This window comes from Pseudomicrostroma glucosiphilum (assembly GCF_003144135.1).
Source record: "Pseudomicrostroma glucosiphilum strain MCA 4718 unplaced genomic scaffold BCV69scaffold_9, whole genome shotgun sequence".
Lineage (NCBI taxonomy): Eukaryota > Fungi > Basidiomycota > Exobasidiomycetes > Microstromatales > Microstromataceae > Microstroma > Microstroma glucosiphilum.
This window is the reverse complement of record NW_020289921.1, coordinates 181,944-202,826: the sequence shown is the minus strand read 5'-3', so window position 1 is coordinate 202,826 and position 20,883 is coordinate 181,944. Positions and strand designations below refer to the sequence as shown.

The following is a 20,883-nucleotide window of genomic DNA, read 5'->3' as shown; positions in this document are numbered from 1 at the left end:
GCTCCCCCTCTTCCCCCACCTCCCACCACTCTCCCCACTTCTCAATACCCTACAACTGCTCGTGCATCTGACATCGGCTGCCTCACTGCTCCTTGCTCCCTTGGATTACATCAAAGCGCGTCCCACGCTGACCCACACGACTGTCCGCGTTCGTTGGTCCTTTTCCCCCCCATACCCCTCTTTGCCCTGCCGCCAACGCTCGGTCCCCCCCACGGCACAACCGCATCTTCCACCCACTCCGCCCTCGACGCCCATCTTTGCCCAGGCAGTGGTCCATCGGGAGGTAAGCTCTAGACGAGGCACAACATTTGCCCCATCAGCATTCGGGAGGAAACCAGTGCGCTGCAAGGCACCACCTAGTCAACTTGGTCACAGCACCCCCACTTCAGAGAAGCAACTCGAGGCCAAGTCCGCGCTGCCATTCAACCCCTCCTTCCCCTTTCCCCCTCTTACATCGTCACTCCCTTTGCACAATTCCAATCACAAACTGCATCGTCCCTGGTTTTTCTCTCGCGGACATTCACATCTTCTAGATTGATTCTTCAACAACTCCCTCATCATCATCATCACAATCGAACAAAAGTACCGCGGGCACAGGCAGTTACGAAACAAGTGACGACCCAGCAAATCACGACCTAGAGACGTTGCATCACGATCACCTAGAGATCGCCTGCACTACCTGCACTTCTGCTTGCAGCTCTGTCCTCTCAACCAACCCCTCGATCCTCCCGAGTGAAACCTCTTCCACCCCCACCACCTCCAACTGCAAGCCTTGTCAAGGGCTTCAATCCCACTGACAAGCTACCCCCTACGGCAACCATGACTTCCCAACACAGCACACACAGCTCCGGCTCCAACATTGTCGGTGTTCACTACCGCGTGGGCAAAAAGATTGGAGAGGGTTCCTTCGGAGTCATCTTCGAGGGTACCAACTTACTCAACAGCCAGACAGTAGCCATCAAATTTGAGCCTAGGAAGAGCGATGCACCCCAATTGAGAGACGAATACCGGACGTACAAGATCTTGGCAGGGTGCCCTGGTGTGCCTCAGGTCTATTACTTTGGTCAGGAGGGGCTGCATAACATTCTCGTCATTGATCTCTTGGGTCCATCGCTGGAGGACCTCTTTGATATGTGCGGTCGGAAGTTTTCCATCAAGACGGTGGTCATGACAGCAAAGCAGATGGTAAGTGGTGGTACTGAAAGGGGTAGTGAGAAAAGGCGAGCATACATCTGACAGTCGCCCTGCTTTCTCCTATCGCTGCGCTATAGATCACTCGTGTGCAGACTATCCACGAGAAGAATCTCATCTACAGAGATATCAAACCAGACAACTTCCTGATCGGACGTCCGATGACAAAAGGAGCCAACGTCGTTCACGTCGTCGACTTCGGTATGGCAAAGCAGTACAGAGATCCCAAGACTAAGCAGCATATCCCCTATCGTGAGAGGAAGAGCTTGAGCGGTACAGCCCGATACATGTCCATCAATACCCACCTGGGAAGGGAGCAGTCGCGGCGAGATGACTTGGAAGCTCTCGGCCACGTCTTTATGTACTTCTTGCGGGGTGGTCTGCCGTGGCAAGGCCTCAAGGCTGCTACGAACAAGCAGAAGTACGAAAAGATTGGAGAGAAGAAGCAAAGCACACCCATCAAGGAGCTCTGTGAGACTTTCCCCGAAGAATTTGGCATTTACCTCAACTACGTGAGAAAGCTGGGCTTCGAGGAGACTCCTGACTATGACTTCCTCAGGGAGCTCTTCACAAAGGTCCTCAAGAGTTCAGGAGAGGCAGAGGACGGAGTGTATGACTGGATGATGCTGAATGGAGGCAAAGGATGGGAAGCGGCTTCAGTGAGTTGACATCATGCATCTGGATCTCATCGTGCATCTCGCAGCGCTTTGATTGACCCCTTTACACTATTGCTCTTCTCTTCAGCATCGTGACCGTGAGAGGGAAAGGGAACGTGAGAGGGAGCGCGAGCGTCGGCATGCGTCGCAAGCTCCTCAGGCACCACCTGCCGCACAACAGTCGACGACTGCTGTGGCTGGTGCCCAGGGAGTGACGAGCAGCGCTTCAAAAGCAGGTCGGAAGTCGGGCGTGCCACCCCAGATGGGTCAAGGTGGCGATAGTCGCGGACAAGGTGAGCGTCAGTTGTCCTCTGCCACGAAGCAGCAGCTTCTGGGTCAGCAGCAGCAACCATTTTCGTCGTCGATGCCGTCGCAGCCACATCGTCACCCTTATTCATCATCAGGCCTACCTTCCCCCGTCGATGGTCGTTACTCGTCTTCCGCAGGTGGTGGTCTACGCACTCCTCATGGCGACTTTGCAGCTGCGCAAAGCTTTGCTGGCGTTGGACAAGGCTCCAATATTGCTGTGCACGACGCCAACGTCGCCGGCATCCCGCCTTCGAACCAACCCAATGGCGGCAGAGACACTCACGTGGACAGCAGTAGAGGTGGCGGCGGTGCGCACTCGCAGGCCAATATGTTGACCAACAGCTCCGGCGCCATCGAGGGCAACCGGAGGCCAGAGGCAAGAGCCGCCACTGGCGGTATGGGCAATGGAGAGATGCATCCTGCAGAGAGGAAGACGTTCGGGCAGAAGCTGGCAGACTTCCTCTCGTGTCGGTGCGGATCGTGAGCCTCGACGCACTTTTCGTCGGCCCTCGCTTCCACTCTTCCTTTTGCAGGCTTGCTCCTCATATACCCGATGTCGGCGCCGTCGCAGCTGGCTCTCGCCTTGGCTGCAGCTAGGCTGATCCTTCCTATTAGCCTCGCCCGGCTCAATACTTATGCGCCTGCTTTGATCCTCTACGACAAGTCACCGGTCTCTCTCTCTCTCAGATCTACAATAAAACATTCTCACCGAGCGATTCTGACCGGCATGGACGATCCTTGAAAGGCCGCCACGTCTGAGAACTGGATGGAGGCTACGACTGCAAAGGACTCTCAACTTCTCAAAGTCACTCGCTCGCTGCCCCCTCATCTCGGCTCCACATAACAATCACATCACAGAGTTTCCACTTCACCTCTAAGCTCAAATTCATTCCTGTCTTCTTCTTCCTTTTCCCAGTCCCTCTTCTTTGTCCTCACCTTTTTTGTCGCTTGAACAACTACATTGTTTCTTGTTGCTCTTCATCACACACCAGCCTGAATGAATCACCTGATCTGCGCCTTTTTCACCTCTTGCAGGCCTTTGGTCGTTCATGCTCGATTAGGATCAATGCTGCTTCGTCTGTCTGTACGCTTGTCAGCATGCCTGCGAGTGTGTGATGAGCAAGCGGGGGGAGGTGGCGGAGTGTGAACATTTGAGAGCACCTGATGCCACACGGAAAGAGGAACAGGACGCGACTTGGGGTGAATGAATGCACTTCCCAGTGGCGAGGCGAGGAATCAAAGGTAGCCTTGCTCCCTCTCACTTTTGCCTTGCTATAGCATCACACCACTTCTTTCCCTCCCTGTCCTGATCCTTCCCGAAGCATCCCTAGAGTCCTACCTTGGCATACCTCTGAGCCGGCCATGCGCAGGAGCATCATCCTCGCCGCCCTCCAGCAAAACGAGCCCTCCAGTCCCAGTCCCCTCGCCTCCCCAGCCTCCGCCTCCGCCTCAACCGCGTCCCCACCCTCCTTCAAGAAGCCCACTTCCTCGGCACTCACGGCCCGCACAGCTAACGGAGGAGGTTTCGGACCTCTTCTCGGTAGCAAACCTTTCAAGTCACCCTTTCTCAAGTCGGCTGCCAGGGGCGATGAAGGTGGACGGAAACGCAAGCGGGTAGACTATAAAGGCATGGGTGTCGAGGGGGAGGATGATGATGATGCGGATGCGGGACCAGACGATGGTGGTGGTGGTGGCAAGAGGTCCAAGAAGGCGGCCAAGACGCTCGAGGGAATGTACAAGGGCATCGACGCATCAGGCGTCTCGCTCAATGTAGACACGCGCAAATGGTCCGTCTTCAAGCCCAAGGATGGAGCAATGAAGCGGGGCTTCTCACTGCCTTCTATGAAGAGCAAAGACGGCAAGATTATTGAGCTGCAGCCGACTTATGCTGCATTGGGCACACGGCGAGCGATTGAGATTCCACCGAGACCGCTGCATGACCCGATGGGCGAACACGCTATTGTCCTCTTTGACCCGACCATTGACGATGCGGAAGCTGAGCGGGAAAAGGAACGACTCAGACAGGAGCAAGACGAGCAGGAAAAGCTAAGTGCACAAAATACCGGACCGCACAAGTCGCTGGCGGCTTTGCTTGGGTTGAACAAGAAGAAGACAAAGGTGGTGGAGAAGGTGCCGGTGGTGATTGATCCCAGGTTGGCAAAGGTGCTCCGGCCGCATCAGATTGAAGGAGTCAAGGTGAGTTCGATCGACGGAACAGTGATACGCTCTCCGCTGAGAGATGCTGAGCTGACCGCCTTCGATTGACCTTGCTCTCTCAGTTCTTGTACAAATGTACAACTGGTCTCATCGACCCTAAGGCACAGGGCTGTATCATGGCCGACGAGATGGGTTTGGGCAAGTGAGTTCAGTTGTCGGCAGATGTGACAGAGGAACGGGTGACTGACAGCATACCATTCTCGTCCTCCATCAGGACTCTGCAATGCATTGCGCTCATGTGGACCCTGCTGAAGCAGTCTCCGCTTCCCGGCAAGTCTACCATCGACAAGTGCATCATCGTCTGTCCCTCGAGTCTGGTCCGCAATTGGGCCAATGAGCTGACAAAGTGGCTTGGATCAGCTGCACCTGGGAACTTGGCGCTGGACGGAAAGCTCTCAAAGGACGAGATGATCACTGCTGTGCATCGATGGTCCCAGGCAAAGGGCAGAGCAAACGGCCAACCAGTCATGATCGTCTCCTATGAGACTCTGCGAAATCTGACAGAGGTTTTGGGGCAAACGGAGGTGGGCCTGCTCTTGGCCGACGAAGGCCACCGACTAAAGAATGCCGATTCACTCACCTTCACAGCGCTCAATGCCATCAAGGTCCAGCGACGAGTCATCCTCTCCGGTACCCCCGTCCAGAACGACTTGTCCGAGTACTTTTCTCTACTGAGCTTTGCCATTCCGGATCTCCTCGGTGGCAAGATGGAGTTCCGTAAGAATTACGAGCTGGCCATCCTCAAGGGTCGAGACGCTCTTGCTACCGACAAGGAGAAGGAGGTCGGTAATCAGAAACTCAAGGAGCTCGCTGATCTTGTGCAGCGCTTCATTATCCGTCGTACGAACGATCTGCTGTCGAAGTACCTTCCTCACAAGTACGAGCATGTGGTCTTCTGCAAGATGGCCCCTTTCCAGCTTGACCTCTACCGACTTTTCATTCGCTCGCCTGAGATCAAGAAGCTGCTCAGGGGTACAGGATCGCAGCCTCTCAAGGCGATCAATATTCTCAAGAAGCTCTGCAACCATCCTGACCTCCTCAATCTGGACGAGGATCTACCAGGCAGTAGAGAGCTCTGGCCTGAAGGCTACGTTCCGCGAGATCGTAGAGACGTCCACACGGAGTATTCTGGCAAGATGATGGTGCTCGAGCGCTTCTTGCACACCATTCGCACCACCACCAATGACAAGATCGTGCTAATCAGCAATTACACACAGACGCTGGACGTCTTTGACCGCATGTGCAGGAACAATCGATGGGGCAACTTCAGGCTCGACGGTACCATGGCGATCAACAAGCGTCAGAAGCTCGTGGATCGCTTCAATGACCCCGAGAGTCCAGAATTCATCTTCCTCTTGAGCTCCAAGGCAGGAGGTTGTGGACTGAATCTCATTGGTGCCAATCGACTGGTGCTCTTTGACCCAGATTGGAATCCAGCCGCGGACCAACAGGCTCTAGCTCGAGTCTGGCGAGATGGACAGAAGAAGTCTTGCTTCGTGTACCGCTTCATCGGCACGGGTTCCATCGAGGAGAAGATCCTCCAACGTCAATCGCACAAGCAGGCCCTCTCCGCCTCCGTCGTCGACTGTGGAGAAGACGTGGAGCGCCACTTTTCCGCTGGAGACTTGCGAGAACTCTTTGAATTCAAGGACGCAACGACGAGTAATACCCACGATACATACAAGTGTAAGAGGTGTGTTGCGGGTAGACAAGTCAAGAAGAGTCAGGCTTTACTCTATGGTGATACTTCTACTTGGAACCATTATGAGCGACCCGAATTGGGAGAGCTGCATGATGATTTACTCAGAGCAGAGAAGAATTTTGAAGACGTGAGCATGGTCTTCCAGTATTGCAGTCACTAGACTACGGACAGGGTGCGGTCGCGCCGCCGCCCACTCTTCCCTTTTTGTTTTCATGAGCCTTCTTGTATAGACGTTTTGCGAACTTGTACCTCCCATGATTTCTCTCCCGGGACCCGTCTCCCATTGTATACTTCTTCTTCTTCTTCTTCACCGTTTTCACGCCATCTCCCACTGTCACGCATGCGCTAATAAAGACATTCATTGTACACATAGATAGGGCACAAGGAGCGGAAAGGACTGTCTAGTGTGAGAAAGGTCGAGATGGAGCAGCGCTTCAGGCAGAATGAAGCTAAAGAAGCGACACAAGGAAGCAAGTAGAATGATCAGTCCCAGTCTCGTCTCGTCTCGGAATTGGCAACAGCCCGACCTTCAAGCGATCCCTCTTGCACTCACTAGCGTATTGATGGACCTCCACTCGCCGAGCACCTTTACCAGCTCCTCGTCTCCTGCATCCAGCTTCCCGTCTGGGCTCCATATGTGGATAGTCGAGAAGCGTGAAGAAGGGAGGAGAGACGTGGTTGTGACTGATTGCGGGAGGGGTGGAGCGGTGCTCCGAGTGTCCGAAGGCGCCGTGGGGAGGTCTTGGGGTAGGAAGTCGTCTTCTTGAGGATGATCGTCGTCATCGTGTGGATCTTCTTCATCACGAAGGTCATAGACGTCCGCTTCCTCCTCCTCGCTCAGACCCGCTCCTCCATTCATGTCCCCCTCGTCCTCATCCTCAACCTCGTCTTCGTCATCGTCCATGGAGAAAGTAGCCATCGCAGCCGGCTTCTTGACCGCAGGTCCGTTTCTCCCCGAACTACTCGAGGCAGCAGCAGCAGCATTCAGTCTTCGCTTCTTCCTGCGCATCTCCTCTCTCTCTGCCGCCTCCTCTTGCTCCAAGCGTCGGCGAGCCACTTCTCCCGCAACGGTATCAGCTCCTTCTCCCATTGCAGTCTGCGATGAGCCTGTTCTGGCCCCAACGGGAGCATCTCTTGGTCGCTCTCGCTGTAGCAGACAGACCCTTCCGCTCCAGTCAGCCGGTAGAGGGAGTGTGGTACGCCAGAGTCTTCGGCCGCGAAAGTGAGTGTAGACTTCCTCTTGGGGGATATCCACTCCAGAGGGTCCAGCTAGTGAGCTGTGTGCATGCTGTTGATGTTGAGATGATGAGGAAGTGGCGGAAGAAGAAGAGGTCTTTTTGGCCGCCTGATGGGAGACGAGATAGCCGTCTACGTTGGCTGGGCCGGTGTACTCGATTGAAAAGGGCATAAGGTTGGGCGGTTGGTCTATGGGCTCCTCTCCACTACCGCTGCTGATGCTGCTGCCTGCTGGAGGCGCAAAGTGAAGCGTCAGAGGCGGTGGGAAGAGACTTGAAGATGCCATGCTGCCAGTTTGGAGATGAGGTCGCTCTATGATCCTCTTACAGATGAGTTGGACTGCAGAGAAGTAGTGTTGGACTCTTGCTCTCCTTCTCGGCAAGGAAGGAAGCGTCGCGAGGGAGGGTGAGTGGGTGTCGGAGTGTGAATGTACGCGATGAGCCTTAATTTCACGCGGCCCCGGTCAATGCGGAAAGGAGGAGAGGCAGGCAGGCAGGGGAACCTCGGGAGATGGAATGGAACATACAACCCTTCTTAGCAATCCCATCGAGCTCCTCAGGGGCAGCAGGCGTACCACCAAGACTTTCATCGTACTAGACTGGCTTGAACTTACTCCCGCGGTATCTATACGACATCCTCTTGCCCTCCACTTCTAGGCGTACCTCCTCTACGTCTCTTCAGAAAATTCCCGATAATCGCACTCCAGACGCAAGACAGGTAGACGACAAGATCATGAGGAGAGACCTAGGCCAGTCTGCAGCGCATGCCCAAGACGATTCAGAGGTTTTGCAGCCACCAGTTGTCGAGCATGGCGATGCAATTGACCCTACTACAGCGGAGTCCTCGGGGAATGCGCAACGACGGCAAGAACAGCAGCAGTACGAGCAGGAGCAGGCAGACGTCAGCATCGAAGACGTAGACGAGGAGGATGGAGAAGAGCAGGCCCTCGTAGGACGGCAGCGCAACAGCTCCGAATCAACCATTGGAGCTTCGACGATGAAGAGTGGTCGTACACGGACTGAGGCTCCTTCAGTCGCCTCTCTGGGCGAATCAGCCGTCTTCCGGGATCGACCCCAGGCGCCGCCAGCAGCAGTCATCTCCAGCAGACGACGGAGGAACAAGAGCAGAAGCCACCTGCTGGTCATCTGGCAAATTGCAAAAGAAGCACTCCCCACATTAGTCCTCTCGTTGCTCTCCCTTATGTTCTCCGGAGAGCTCCTGGTGCACCTCGCCCGCTGGCCGGTCTTCCTCAAGGTGGACAAGCTCTTTGTTCTACTGCCTATCTTGCTCAATCTCAAGGGCAATCTGGAGATGAATCTCTCGCTGAGGATGAGCACCAGCGCCAATATTGGGGAATTGGACATTACGAGGACGAGGCAGACGCTGATCGTAGGAAATATGACCTTGCTGCAGGTGCAGGCATTGATCGTCTCTGCGGGAGCTGGAGTCCTGGCTTTCCTCCTCGGCATGGCTGCCGAGTCGTCATCGAAGGTCGCGGAGGTTGCATCTGTATCGTCGCGGTCGGCAAACTCACTCAGAAGTCTGCTACAGAGAGGAGCAACGCCCAGGGGAATGGGCAGTGCGCTCAGCTCGACTTCGACGGCCTCGGTACCCTCCTCGCCATTGCAACCACGCCGCATCATTCACCACCACCCCAAGCCTCCTGCCGACCCAGCCCTTCGTCTGCGCAATGGCTACTTCGAGTTCGTCCTCGTCCTCGCCACAGGTATGCTCTCCGCCTCAATCTCCTCTGCCATCCTGGGCAACTTCATGTGCGCTCTAGTGGTTGTAGCCCGACAAGTTGGTGCCAATCCGGACAATATCGCGTCCCCTCTAGCTGCCTCTCTCGGTGATCTTCTCACCTTGATCATCGTGGGACTCTTGGCCTCCTTTCTGATCAACTTCGAGGGCACGATACTCGCCTCGCTCATCCTCCTCTTCCTCATCATAGCCTGCATAGTCTGCTTCATAGTCACCCTGCGGAACACCTATGTCCGTGAGCTCCTCTCCTCGGGTTGGGTCCCCCTGATCATCGCCATGTTCATCTCTTCTGGTGCTGGACTGGTCCTCGACTCCTTTGTGCAGCGTTACCCCGGCTTTGCACTACTGAGTCCCGTAGTGACGGGTCTACCGGGCGCGTGCGCGGCCATCTTTGTCAGTAGGATCAGCACGACGCTTCACTCCGGCAAGGGAGAGCTAGCCCTGATCGACTCGCCTACGAGACACTCTCCTCTGGGCAGCTCGAGACCTGCAAGCGGGCCGGGCTCTTGGGTCTATTCTGGCCTATCCCACTTCTTTGCTCTCTTCCAGTCCGGTCCACCCACTGAGGGTTGGGTAGTCCCCCTCTCTCTTCTCGTCATTGGCTTCTCCATCGAGACACTCTTCCTCCTCTTCGTCTGGGTCAGTGGACAGATGCACTTTGGCTGGCAATTCGTCTTCACCTTTTGCACATTGGGACTAGCGGCAGTGGGCTTTGCACTTTGGGTTGCACATGCCCTGACACTTTGGTTGTGGAAGAGGGATTATGATCCTGGTGAGTCAAGAAAGAGACGAGACGAATCGAGGAAGAGGATTGTGGCTGATTTCTCTTCTCCTCTCTTATTGCTATGGCATAGACATCTACTGTCTGCCCTACGTCTCCTCGATTGTAGACGTGGTAGGTCAGCTGCTCCTTGTAGCTGCGTTCGGAATAGCCATCTTCCTCGGTGACAATATCACTACCAGCCTTGGCGCGAGCGAGGGCAGTGCAGGCGCTTGAGGGGCACGTAATGGCCTTGACCCGAAATTCGTGGATTGAGCTGAGATGGTCACTGTAATAATATATCACACTCTAGAAAGCTAGAATATAATCCGTTTGTAGATTGTAGATGCATTGCATGAGGAAGAAGTATTGCATGCTGAAATCTGTTGTCCTACTGGCCACTGCCGTCACCCCATCCCCCGCCCCCGCCCCCGCCAGTGCCGTCAGTCCCGTCTCCTGCTCCATAGCGACCCTGCATGAGTGCAGCCCGATACACCATTACTAGGCGCGCCGTAGAGAAGAGGAGGACAAGATGGGTGAGAAAGCATGTCAGCAAACCAATCTTGACCCTCTCTTACTCTTCACTCCACGCATTATCAACTCACGATAGTTCATCCCCACTTCCCAAAGTGCAGGCATGTACCCAAAAGAATTGCACCACTTTTGAGCCACCGGGATCCAATTTTGGGGCTGTGTCGGGTCAAAGGAGAGGACGTCGAAGCTGCTAAGGTCTCCCATGCTTGGGTCAGGATTTGGAGGCCAAGTCGAAGCTGGAGCTGAAGCTGGAGCTGAATTCGCGGGGAGGGAGGAGGATGAGGTGGAAGGAGCCACCTGCGGTGGACGTGGAGGTGGGGGGCCTGGTGGGGGCAGAGGGACAGCCGATGAGGTGCTCGGTAGAGTGGAGCCTGAGGTGGTGGTGGTGGTGGAGGACGACGAGGCTAGCTGCTGGAGAGCTGTCAGCTGGCTCAGGTCAAAGGCGGGAGCTGAGCCAAAGGAGAGCGAGGCATCGCTGTATCAGGGGCAGAAAAGGAGTGAAGACGTGGTCAGCAGTGATTCCAGTCTCGCATGAAAGGGCGAGGCATAGACATCGTGTACAACGCCTACTCACGCTTGTTGCGAAGTCGAAGCTCCTGCAGGCCCCATCAGACTGCTTAGAGAGTTCATGAAACTCTGGGTATCGCCCGAGCTTGCCCCTGCAAGAGGGGACGCGCCATGTCCTTGACTTGCCCCAGCCTGAGCTCCAAGGAGGGCAGCCAAGCTGGAAGGCAAGCCGGCGGGTACGGGTGGAGTAGCTGATCCACTCGCTTCTCCATCTGTCCGATCAATACGAGCTCGCTTGAGAGCAGGAGGTGGTGAGCCTGTAGGGGTAGTGGATCGACCTGTGAGGAGAGTCGCACAAGTCAAGCGCAGGCCAGATGATTTTGCAAGACGTAGAGGTGACGAGCGCAGACGATGCGGAGATTGGTGGAGCAGGAAAGGGAGAGAAGAAGAAATGTATGCAATTTCAGTTGATCTGGTATAGTAAATGACGGTATAGACATGCTGGTATAATTCGGCCCAATGGGTATTCTTTCTCGACAGTAGCTCAGGCTATGACTCTGACCTTGTGATGTACCATTAGCTGAGTGACCATTTGAGGGTATCCTTGACGACGATGCTACTCTCTTTGCGGCCAGGGCTGCTCTGTCCAGAAGATCGGCCTCGAACGTCCCAGCTTTCCTCCAGATATCGATCACCTTGTCCACCTTTTCCTGTGGAGGGGAGACGACTGTGTCAGCGCCTTCTCCAAAATTCATGTCAGAGTTCGACTCACTCTTTGCTCCACCTTGACACTTCCAGCCGTGCTCACTGCCACCTCTTCCACTATTGTAGCCATCTCGCCCAGAAAATCCTTAGCAGCTCGGACGAAGGTACCATTGGGGTCGGATGCTCCCTGCGTACTGGGCAGCGCCTTCAGTGGGTCCAGCCCGGCACCGTTCTTCTTGACTACCTCCCTCGCATGGCGCGCGATGGCGTCGAAGAGATACAGAGAGACGACCTTTGAGCCTGCAGGAGCTGAGAGATGTAGCCGCAGAAATTCTGACTTGGCCGGTTGCGCTCGCTGGTAAGTTTTGGCATGAAGCGGATGAGGATCGGGTCAGTTGGTGTGGCCTCTGTAGATCTGGGCTTTTCGCCGAGCCCGCTCCTATACGTTCTGCTTAGGATCGTTCCGATACTCGGACTGGCTGCCGGGCCATCACCATGACGCGTCCTTCCTCCTAAAGCTCAACCCGCACAGCCTCGCCTCGGGTCGTATACTCACATCAAAGCACTTCGCTGCTGCCACCTTGACCGCCTCGACTCTGGATGATGAGAGCTTGTTGCTAGCTATCGAGTCCTTGACAACCTTCTTGAAACCCTGAAGCGCAGACATGAGGTGGACAGGAAGGACAGACGGTGAGAAGGCCGGTACTGCAAATATTAAGGAGCCCCCGCTCTTCACTCACCTCGAGAGCTGACATGGTCCGCGCAGGCCGATGAGTGGCCTTTGAAAGCTAACGCGCCTGACGACTTGTGCTCTTGCTCTGCGTCACCTAACTGCGAGAGTATTGAGGCGTACGATGGTCGAGGTACGAAGCGTGCGGCAGTGCTGGTCTGGGGGTGGAAGTGATCTGATCTGACTTCTGAGGCGGCCGAGGCTGTTGGGCCAGGCGGGGGCGCGCGCGCTGTGGTGCAGTGCCTCCATCTCCCTTTCCGTCGACCAGGCGTCCCTCCATCCGTCGCATCGTCGTCACGGCAAGCATCGTCGATATCCTGCTGAGAACAGCATGACACCTTTTCGCTTTGAACCTTCGCCGCCTCCTTGGCTGACAGCTCAAGCTCCAAAAGTACCGATGCGGACAGTCTCTCGACTGACCGGTCTCCTCGACAGTGATCTCGATCCAAACCGAGAACGGGAGCATAGTCCGGACGAGCTACACAGCTCGCAGGAAGACCGAAATTGTGGTGGTGTGGCTCATTCTGGTCAGAGCTCTTCTCGGCCCGATGTTTGAGCCGGAGTACTGCGCTTGGTCGTACTTGCTCATCTTTCTGCCTGATTGTGATGCTTACAGTGACTCAAAAAGTCGGCAATCGGCCAGTAGTGGCTCGAAGAAGCGCGACCGCCAGGGGCAAGCATATATGCACATAGACACGATCATGACATTGGAGACTGAGCACTGACGGCGCATACCTATGATTTGTGCCGCCAGGTAGATCTAAGCGTACTCTCTCGTCTGCCAGATGTGAGCGCACACATTCCGGTAGCCATCACAATTTACGATATGCCTCAAGTGTGCACACTATCAGCCCTCACCCTGACAGCAGATGCGGAAGCAGCAGCTCGCAAAATGGATAGTCTTCCGGAAGATAGTGAGTGATATGACCCACACGCAAGACCTTTGCAGCCAAGAGCTGTCTTCGTAAGGGCTCAGATGTTGACGCTGTGTCTCCATTGGCAGTTACATCGACTGACGACTGCAGTGGCAGCCGATCAATTCCAAGTAAGCCTCCGCCTGCAGCACACGAAGGATAACCACATGCGCCGCTGACTGACATTATCGCTACATCTGGCAGGCTCGAGGCAGAAAAGGAGGCTCGAGCTGCATACGAATTCCAATGATCGCATTCCTGCGCCTGCTCTCGGCCAAGAAGTCAGGTGCGTGTGCATATAGACACCAGGAATGATGGTGCACTTCCCTGGTCACCTGATATAGCCGAAGTCACTCTTTCATTTGGGGACAGCGAGGCACTAGAGGTGGCTCAAGCTGCACTCGCAAGCGGTCAGCTGGACTGGGAGGACGATGAGTCCCCCTCCGTACCCGCACACAACGGCTTCTCCCGAGCAGACGCCCGCTCCCCGTCCGAACCCACAAGCAGCACTAGCAGCGTGCCGCCCGTCTCTTCACCCCCCCTTCCGCCAGCAAGCGGGCATACCCTCTCGCTGACCACAGCCAGTACCAGGCCGTCCGACTCTTTTCAGAAGGTCAGGTCCTTCCTTGGCGAAATCGAAGCGGACAATGCGCGCTTGAAGAGGAAAGTCTCGACGCAGGGAAGACAGATCGAGGCGCTGAGGAGGCGCATTGGGACTTTGCAAGGAAGACTGCAGGACCAGGGATCGCAGGAGACGGGATGAGAAGCTGTGGCGATGGTGATGATACACCAATCTGGGACAATAGAACTAGCTTGTTGACTGCTTTATAAATTTCGTTAGAGATGAGAGATATGTACAGACGTGCGAATGGAAAACCTCCTCTAACGCTACTTCACGGGCTTTACAGACCGCTCACTGTGCAAAGCCACCATACAGCTGCCGACCCGTCCAGCGAGCAATAACCAGGTAGAGCGTCAGGGGTATCATCAGCGGCAGAAAGTTCAGTAACGAATGGGGCCAACCGAGTAGATCTCCAACTCCTCCTCCGCCTCCCCCTGACCCTGACCTTCCATTCGTTGCATCCCCTACGTAAAGAGGAAAGACCCGTTCCCACCCACCAACAAATGTCAAAACCCCGACGAGCAAGAAGCCTAGACTGAGATTGAATATACGCCTGGCTTGACGCTCGGCTACCACTGTCTGGAGTATGCGCGGATCAGCATCGAATGTGTAGCCGTTGAGTTGGCGCCTGCGCGGAGCGGGTGTTGTAGAGGAGAAGATGCCGAAGGATGAGGAGGCCGGAAGGGTAGGGGAGCCCTTTTGGAAGGAATCTATCGTCGTCGTCGACTGTTGAGAGGAGCAAGAGAACGGCAAAAGCATGCTCAGCAGTCGTGCTTTGTGGAGATGTGCGCTTGCAGTGTCGGCGCTCACCTCTGCAGACATGCTCAACGTACCTCGTCCTCATCCTCTTCTTCGTGCACGCTCCCGCCCTCGCAGTCGCCTTCAGCTGAACCTGTGCCCCTGACAAGGCCGGCCGGAATGGCAATGGCTGCCGAGTGCCAGCCTGTGATCAAGCAGATACATAAGAATCAGCGAAAAGCAGAAAGTCGCTCTCAGACCCCTTTTGTGACTCACCAGCAAACGCAATGTCAAAGACAAAGTCCTTGTCCGGCTTCGCGGGGTCAAATCGCACAATAGTGGGCTCCTCGATCGATCGGGGTACTCTGCGAGGTTTGAGGCGGTTTGCCCACGGATCAGACCTCCTTGCTAACGCTGCTGAGGCCCTTGTGAGCGGCACATTAGGTTGCGTAGGCGTCGGACTGTGGACGTGTTGCCTCACGCCATTTCTGAATCCTCCACGAGCAGCAGCTAAGCCCAATCGGATGCGTGGCAAGGGGTTGTGACCAAGTGGTTCAGGAAGATGCGGTGCATCCTCCGAGGGGTTGATGCGAGGTACGACAGGACCCGGCCCTCGTCCTGTTCCGCGCCCCCTGAACGTGGGAGCTGCCTGCGCTGCTTGAGGTGAGGGAGCATCTGGTTGCAGGGAGTCCCAAGTACCTAGGGCGCCGGCTGACCATTGGCCCCAGGTCATGACTTCACCTGATGTGGTCAACGCTCCAAAGTGCCAGCTGATAGAATGCAATCGTAAGTCAGCTCATGTCAGCTCAACTTCGCATTGCATAGGTACTACTCACTCTCCCATTGAGACTTTGATCACTCCTGCGCCTTGAAGCTCAGGCTTGATGATTGGCTGCGACCCTTCACCACTGTCGCTGTTGCCTAGAAGCACAATGCCGCCTTCTGCATTTGACGAAGGAGTGTAAGCGGCGAAGTTGCGGAACTGTGCGTTGATGTGCGTGATCCTGAGATTGCTGTCGATCAGCCCTTTGCTGCTCCCTGGACCCTTTGCAAAATGGTCCAGCTGCGCAAGCTTTGACGGCAGGCAGAAATTATCAAGGAGGATCCATTCTTGCTTTTGGTTCGGGTGCTCGGGTCGTAGCTCGATCCTGTAAAGTAGTCCTGATGCAGTAAGGGCGACGATCCAGCTCTCTCCAGCTGCGAGACGGACAATCAATGAGTGGTTCTTGTGGTCCATCTCATCCAGTTCGACGGCCACCTCCTCTGAGACCTCTGGCAGAGGCGGAAGTGTAGAGCGATGGACGCCACTCCAAGTGGTGTTCTCTCCATCACGCCCATCCTGCGCTAGTCTATCGCTGTCGACCGACTGGGTATACCACCAGACCACTTCGGAAGACTTCACTGACTCTGCGTCTAGAGAGTGCAGCAGGACCGCGGTACAATCCCAGCCGGCTTCGAGCTGTACGATCCGGGTGGGATACTGACTCGCTAATTGTATGAGTCGCTCGTGCTTCACCGCCAAGCTCCAATTGTGCCACTCGAGTATGTCTTGCTGAGATGTGAGAGCAACGCCATGGGCTCGGCCGCAAGAGAGAGCCTTTACAGGATCTTTAGTCGCTCGCTTCAGGACCCGGGGAGGCGAGACTTTGCAGCCTGGAGACGACAGCTCCACTCCATACTGAAAGCCATCAAGCTGACCATGAAACAGAATCTCCCCCTTTGCGGTGAGGCAGTGGAAGCTCCAGCCTCCTGCTACAATCTCCACTGGCGGCCCTGCTTCCTGTGCCTGCAGATTGTAGGGTAGCTTCAGAGGGAAGGTCGCGCCGCCATATCTGCTGATGAACTGTTGAAGCTCATCTTTTAGCTCTTCTGGTGGAATTCCTAGCCGAGCGTTGCTGTATTGTCCCCACACGAAGACGGTAGGCCTAGACAAACCGCGGTATAGGGTCTGCCAGCCAGATCGCCGGCTGCTGGCGTGAGCAGGGAAGTTGAAATCCTGCTGGATCATGCCCTTCCATATATGCTCATCATCTACCAGCGACTTGACCTCTTTGTTGACTAGACGTAGCTTGGCCAGGTCTTGAGCCGCAAGGAGAGGTAGGAGGCTGTGCAACAGGACATCGTAGGGCAGGTCGAGAAGGCGGAGGGGCGGCGCAGACATCGCGGCAGATGCGAGACGATGTCTATGTGATGTGCGAATTGTCCATGGAAGAGTGCAGTGCTGTTCAAGGAGACGTAGACGATGATCGCAACGAGAGCTGTAGAAGGCCGCCCTGCTCAGTCGTGCCAAGGTCGCGTGGTGGGTATATGCTCCTAGGCCCGTGGTTGCTGGTCCGGAGAGGTGGATTGATTGCTGCCTGGGACGTCGGAGTGTGAATGGTGTGGAGCCAAGCCCTCCGCGTCCGCGTCCACGTTTACACTTTGGCCAGAAGGAAGGAGAGCAATGGAAGAAATACCACGGAAGCCCCTTGGCGCACACAACAAGCCCCTGGCTCCCTCCTCTCCTCCTTACCTATCCATACATATCCTCACCCACCCACCTCGCCTTGATCCACATTCACTTCTGGGTCATTGCTGTTGCGTCAGAATCACAGGACGCCACCCCGCTTGCATATCATCACCCTACATTTGCCATCCTCCCTTCCTCTCATCGGGCCCTTCTCCCGCGTACGCTGCGAAAGCCGTGTGGAAAGCAGTGTCTGAGGACAGGCGCCAATCGAAGGTCTTAGAACATCAATACACACAATCTTCACGATAAATTACCATGCTTGACCAAGCGTGGACACATTCTGTCGAAGATGTGTTGAAGAAGCTAGAGGTCGACCCACGGAAAGGTCTTAGCTCAAAGGAGGTGCAGCAAAGGCAACAGCAATATGGCCCGAATGGTGAGTACTCATCGTAGCGCAGGCTCATCATAGGAGACGACAGTATCGGGAGCTGACGTACCGACCCGCATTCGGCGCTCTTTCTGCTCGCAGCTTTGGAAGAGTCACCTCCCACACCACTGTGGCGGTTAATCGTCGATCAGTTCAAAGACCAACTTGTGCAGATCCTCCTCGGGTCCGCCGTCGTTTCCTTCATCCTCGCCCTGCTCGAGGAGAACGAGTCGCTGGCGACTGCAATGGTCGAGCCCGGAGTCATCTTCCTCATCCTCATCGCTAACGCTACAGTAGGAGTGATACAAGAGCGTAATGCTGACCAAGCTATCGAGGTGAGTGCACAGGATCTAATACCGACCGGTCATTTCGGGGCAAGACTGACACTGTTTATTACGCCTTTGCTTGACCCGCTGCAGGCGCTTCGCGAGTACACTCCTGACACTGCCTCCGTAATTCGCAATGGCTCAGCCACAAAGGTCAAATCGGAGGAGCTCGTCCCCGGTGACATTGTCTCGGTGAACGTCGGCGACAAGATCCCCGCCGACTGCCGACTCATCGCCATTAATTCGAGCTCGTTCCGTACCGATCAAGCCATCTTGACCGGCGAAAGCATGAGCGTCAACAAAGACACGAAGGCTGTCGCCGACCCTAGAGCGGTCAAGCAGGACATGATCAACATCCTGTTCAGCGGGACCACCATCGCCAACGGTTCGGGATTGGCTGTCGTCGTGCTCACTGGAGCGAAGACAGCCATCGGCGGCATTCACGCCGAGATTAGCGAGGAGAGTGACGAAAAGACGCCTCTGAAGCAGAAGCTTGACGACTTCGGAGAGATGCTCGCCAAGGTCATCACGGTCATCTGTGTCCTCGTCTGGTTGATCAACATCCGTCACTTCGCCGATCCTTCGCACGGAGGCATGCTCAAGGGCGCCATCTACTACTTTAAGATTGCTGTCGCTCTTGCTGTGGCCGCTATTCCCGAAGGTCTTGCTGCCGTCATTACTGCCTGCCTTGCTCTGGGTACTCAGAAGATGGCCAAGAAGAATGCAATCGTCCGACACTTGCCTTCTGTCGAGACTCTGGGCAGCACAAATGTCATTTGCTCTGACAAGACGGGCACATTGACAACAAATCAGATGTGTGTCACTCGTTTCGCGGTCTTCGATTCGCAAAAGCTATCCGAATACGAAGTCGAGGGAAGCAGCTTCGCACCGAAGGGTGACATCCGCAACTCTGACGGCAAGGTTGTTAGTGGACAGCTCAATGTTGCCGGCTCCACGGTCAATGCTCTCGCCACTATTGCTTCCATCTGCAGTGATTCTCAAGTCACAATCGACGAGCACGGCAACTACGCTTCGATTGGACAGCCAACTGAGTCTGCCCTGAGGGTACTGGTGGAGAAGCTCGGTCACCACGATGCGTCAGTCAACTCAAAGCTGTCATCGATGGATGCTAAGCAGAGATGCTCTGCCGTTTCTTCTGCTTATGAAGAAGCTGCCCCGCGCCTTCTCACCCTGGAATTCTCTCGAGACCGCAAGTCCATGTCGACGCTCATCAAGGACCCTTCCTCGCCTTCTTGTGGTCTCCTGCTTGTCAAAGGAGCTCCCGAGTCCGTTGTTGAGCGATGCAGCACTATTCACTCCGGCTCCGGCGCTCGGACTCCTCTGGATGCCAACACTCGCGCCCTGATCGCCCGAAAGGTGGAGGAGTATGGTAAGCTCGGCTTGAGGACACTCGCTCTTGCTCAGGTGGACAATGCCGATCTCGACACCAGCTCATACCGCTCTCAGTCCAGCGCTGACTACGCCAAGTTCGAGCAGAACATGTCTCTTGTTGGTATCGTCGGTATGATGGACCCTCCTCGTCCCGAAGTGCCTGCTGCCATTGCTCGTTGCCGCTCCGCCGGTATTCGAGTGATTGTGATCACTGGAGACAACCAGCCGACCGCAGAGACGATCTGTCGCCAAATCGGTATTCTGCCAAAGGACACCTCCGCCAGCCTCAAGGGTCTCTCCTTCACAGGTCGGGAATTCGAGTCGATGTCGGAGAGCCAGCAGATGGAGGCGGTCAAGACGGCGCGCCTCTTCAGTCGTACCGAGCCTTCACACAAGAGTCTGCTCGTCGAGCTGCTGCAGAAGCAAGGCCAGGTTGTGGCTATGACCGGTGATGGTGTGAACGACGCCCCAGCTCTCAAGCGAGCCGACATTGGTATTGCAATGGGGTCGGGAACCGATGTTGCCAAGCTAGCCGCCGACATGGTCCTCGCCGACGACAACTTTGCCACCATCGAGGTAGCCGTCGAGCAAGGCCGAAGCATCTACAACAACACGCAGTCGTTCATCCGATACCTGATTTCCTCCAACATTGGTGAGGTCGTCAGCATCTTCCTCACCGTCCTGCTCGGCATGCCCGAGGCTTTGATTCCTGTGCAACTGCTCTGGGTCAACCTGGTCACAGACGGTCTCCCAGCCACAGCTCTCGGCTTCAACCCTCCCGACCACGAGGTCATGAGGCACAAGCCTCGAAGCCGAGACGAGCCGCTCGTGGGCAAGTGGCTCTTCACCCGATACATGATCGTCGGCACTTACGTCGGCGCAGCCACAGTGGGTGGCTACGCCTGGTGGTTCATGTACTACCACGCCGGTCCTCAGGTGACCTTCTACCAATTGACCCATTTCCACAAGTGCTCTGAGCTCTTCCCCGAGATTGGTTGCCAGATCTTCGTCAACGAGTACGCCAAGCGAGCTACAACGATGAGTCTAAGCATCCTGGTGACCATCGAGATGTTCAATGCACTCAATGCCATCTCCGAGGTAGACTCCATCTTCTACCAGACGCCCTTCAAGAATCCCTTCTTGGTATTTGCAATCGCCCTCAGCATGGTTCTCCACTTTGCCATTCTCTACATCCCCTTCCTCCGGGACCTCTTTGTCATTACCCCACTCAATTGGGAGGAATGGCAGGCGGTGCTTTGGATCAGCGCACCTGTGCTGGCCATCGATGAGGTGTGCAAGTGGATCACGAGAAATTACGTTAGCCCGCCTGAGGACACATTGGTCGATGCACCCGAGAATGCAGTGGAGAAGAAGAAGAGCAAGTGAAGAGGGTCGGGAACGGAAGGGGAGGAGAGAGAGAGCGGACGGGTGGGAGCTGGGGAGACAGAGTAGCGTAGAGGAGGGTTAGAAGAGAGGAGAGGAGGGGTTGTGAAGGGGGGCTCGATGATGATCTGCTCATGCACACGAACCCCTGCACCCGGACCCCATAGATTGACTCTCCTCCTCATCATTATCATGTCATATCATGTGTCGCTAGATCAAAGCATCCCATTCCTACGAATCTGTCTTCTCTTGCCCGACCACTCCGTTCAACTCATCTCACACAGTACAATGATACAACTTCTCTACACCACCTAAGAGGCTTCC

At 55.5% G+C, this 20,883-nt stretch overlaps 8 protein-coding genes across 8 annotated transcripts; 5 read left to right on the top strand and 3 right to left on the bottom strand.

The window, feature by feature from the left end:
• The first annotated feature begins 679 nt into the window (after positions 1–679).
• On the top strand, positions 680–2,730 carry BCV69DRAFT_214193 (kinase-like protein). Its single transcript, XM_025489771.1, has 3 exons — positions 680–1,185; positions 1,272–1,850; positions 1,936–2,730. The coding sequence occupies exons 1-3, from the start codon at positions 820–822 to the stop codon at positions 2,638–2,640; spliced, it is 1,650 nt and encodes a 549-aa protein (XP_025347118.1). The 5' UTR covers positions 680–819; the 3' UTR covers positions 2,641–2,730.
• Positions 2,731–3,411: 681 nt separating this feature from the next.
• Positions 3,412–6,446, top strand: BCV69DRAFT_283490 (putative RAD54-DNA-dependent ATPase of the Snf2p family). Its single transcript, XM_025492729.1, has 3 exons — positions 3,412–4,352; positions 4,436–4,515; positions 4,588–6,446. The coding sequence occupies exons 1-3, from the start codon at positions 3,519–3,521 to the stop codon at positions 6,233–6,235; spliced, it is 2,562 nt and encodes an 853-aa protein (XP_025347117.1). The 5' UTR covers positions 3,412–3,518; the 3' UTR covers positions 6,236–6,446.
• A 7-nt stretch (positions 6,447–6,453) lies between these two features.
• BCV69DRAFT_283489 (hypothetical protein) lies at positions 6,454–7,677 on the bottom strand. Its single transcript, XM_025492728.1, has one exon. It carries the CDS (start codon positions 7,595–7,597, stop codon positions 6,605–6,607), a length of 993 nt encoding a protein of 330 aa, XP_025347116.1. The 5' UTR covers positions 7,598–7,677; the 3' UTR covers positions 6,454–6,604.
• Positions 7,678–7,844: 167 nt separating this feature from the next.
• Positions 7,845–10,447, top strand: BCV69DRAFT_214164 (hypothetical protein). Its single transcript, XM_025489770.1, has 4 exons — positions 7,845–9,844; positions 9,927–10,163; positions 10,271–10,368; positions 10,443–10,447. The coding sequence occupies exons 1-2, from the start codon at positions 8,044–8,046 to the stop codon at positions 10,067–10,069; spliced, it is 1,944 nt and encodes a 647-aa protein (XP_025347115.1). The 5' UTR covers positions 7,845–8,043; the 3' UTR covers positions 10,070–10,163; positions 10,271–10,368; positions 10,443–10,447.
• BCV69DRAFT_294242 (hypothetical protein) lies at positions 10,204–12,376 on the bottom strand. The gene is made up of 7 exons (XM_025493866.1): positions 12,319–12,376; positions 12,135–12,230; positions 11,646–11,933; positions 11,436–11,583; positions 10,941–11,211; positions 10,438–10,841; positions 10,204–10,333 (listed from the first exon to the last, which is right to left on the bottom strand). The coding sequence occupies exons 1-7, from the start codon at positions 12,331–12,333 to the stop codon at positions 10,224–10,226; spliced, it is 1,332 nt and encodes a 443-aa protein (XP_025347114.1). The 5' UTR covers positions 12,334–12,376; the 3' UTR covers positions 10,204–10,223.
• A 218-nt stretch (positions 12,377–12,594) lies between these two features.
• On the top strand, positions 12,595–13,830 carry BCV69DRAFT_214060 (hypothetical protein). Its single transcript, XM_025489769.1, has 6 exons — positions 12,595–12,835; positions 12,925–12,981; positions 13,063–13,095; positions 13,160–13,222; positions 13,312–13,353; positions 13,427–13,830. Exons 1-6 carry the CDS (start codon positions 12,640–12,642, stop codon positions 13,522–13,524), a joined length of 489 nt encoding a protein of 162 aa, XP_025347113.1. The 5' UTR covers positions 12,595–12,639; the 3' UTR covers positions 13,525–13,830.
• Positions 13,831–14,426: 596 nt separating this feature from the next.
• Positions 14,427–16,880, bottom strand: BCV69DRAFT_283483 (RCC1/BLIP-II). The gene is made up of 4 exons (XM_025492727.1): positions 15,419–16,880; positions 14,859–15,352; positions 14,655–14,787; positions 14,427–14,570 (listed from the first exon to the last, which is right to left on the bottom strand). Exons 1-3 carry the CDS (start codon positions 16,741–16,743, stop codon positions 14,669–14,671), a joined length of 1,938 nt encoding a protein of 645 aa, XP_025347112.1. The 5' UTR covers positions 16,744–16,880; the 3' UTR covers positions 14,427–14,570; positions 14,655–14,668.
• Positions 16,881–17,033: 153 nt separating this feature from the next.
• On the top strand, positions 17,034–20,878 carry BCV69DRAFT_260689 (calcium-transporting ATPase). Its single transcript, XM_025490681.1, has 3 exons — positions 17,034–17,467; positions 17,561–17,793; positions 17,878–20,878. The coding sequence occupies exons 1-3, from the start codon at positions 17,347–17,349 to the stop codon at positions 20,560–20,562; spliced, it is 3,039 nt and encodes a 1,012-aa protein (XP_025347111.1). The 5' UTR covers positions 17,034–17,346; the 3' UTR covers positions 20,563–20,878.
• The last annotated feature ends 5 nt before the right edge of the window (positions 20,879–20,883 follow it).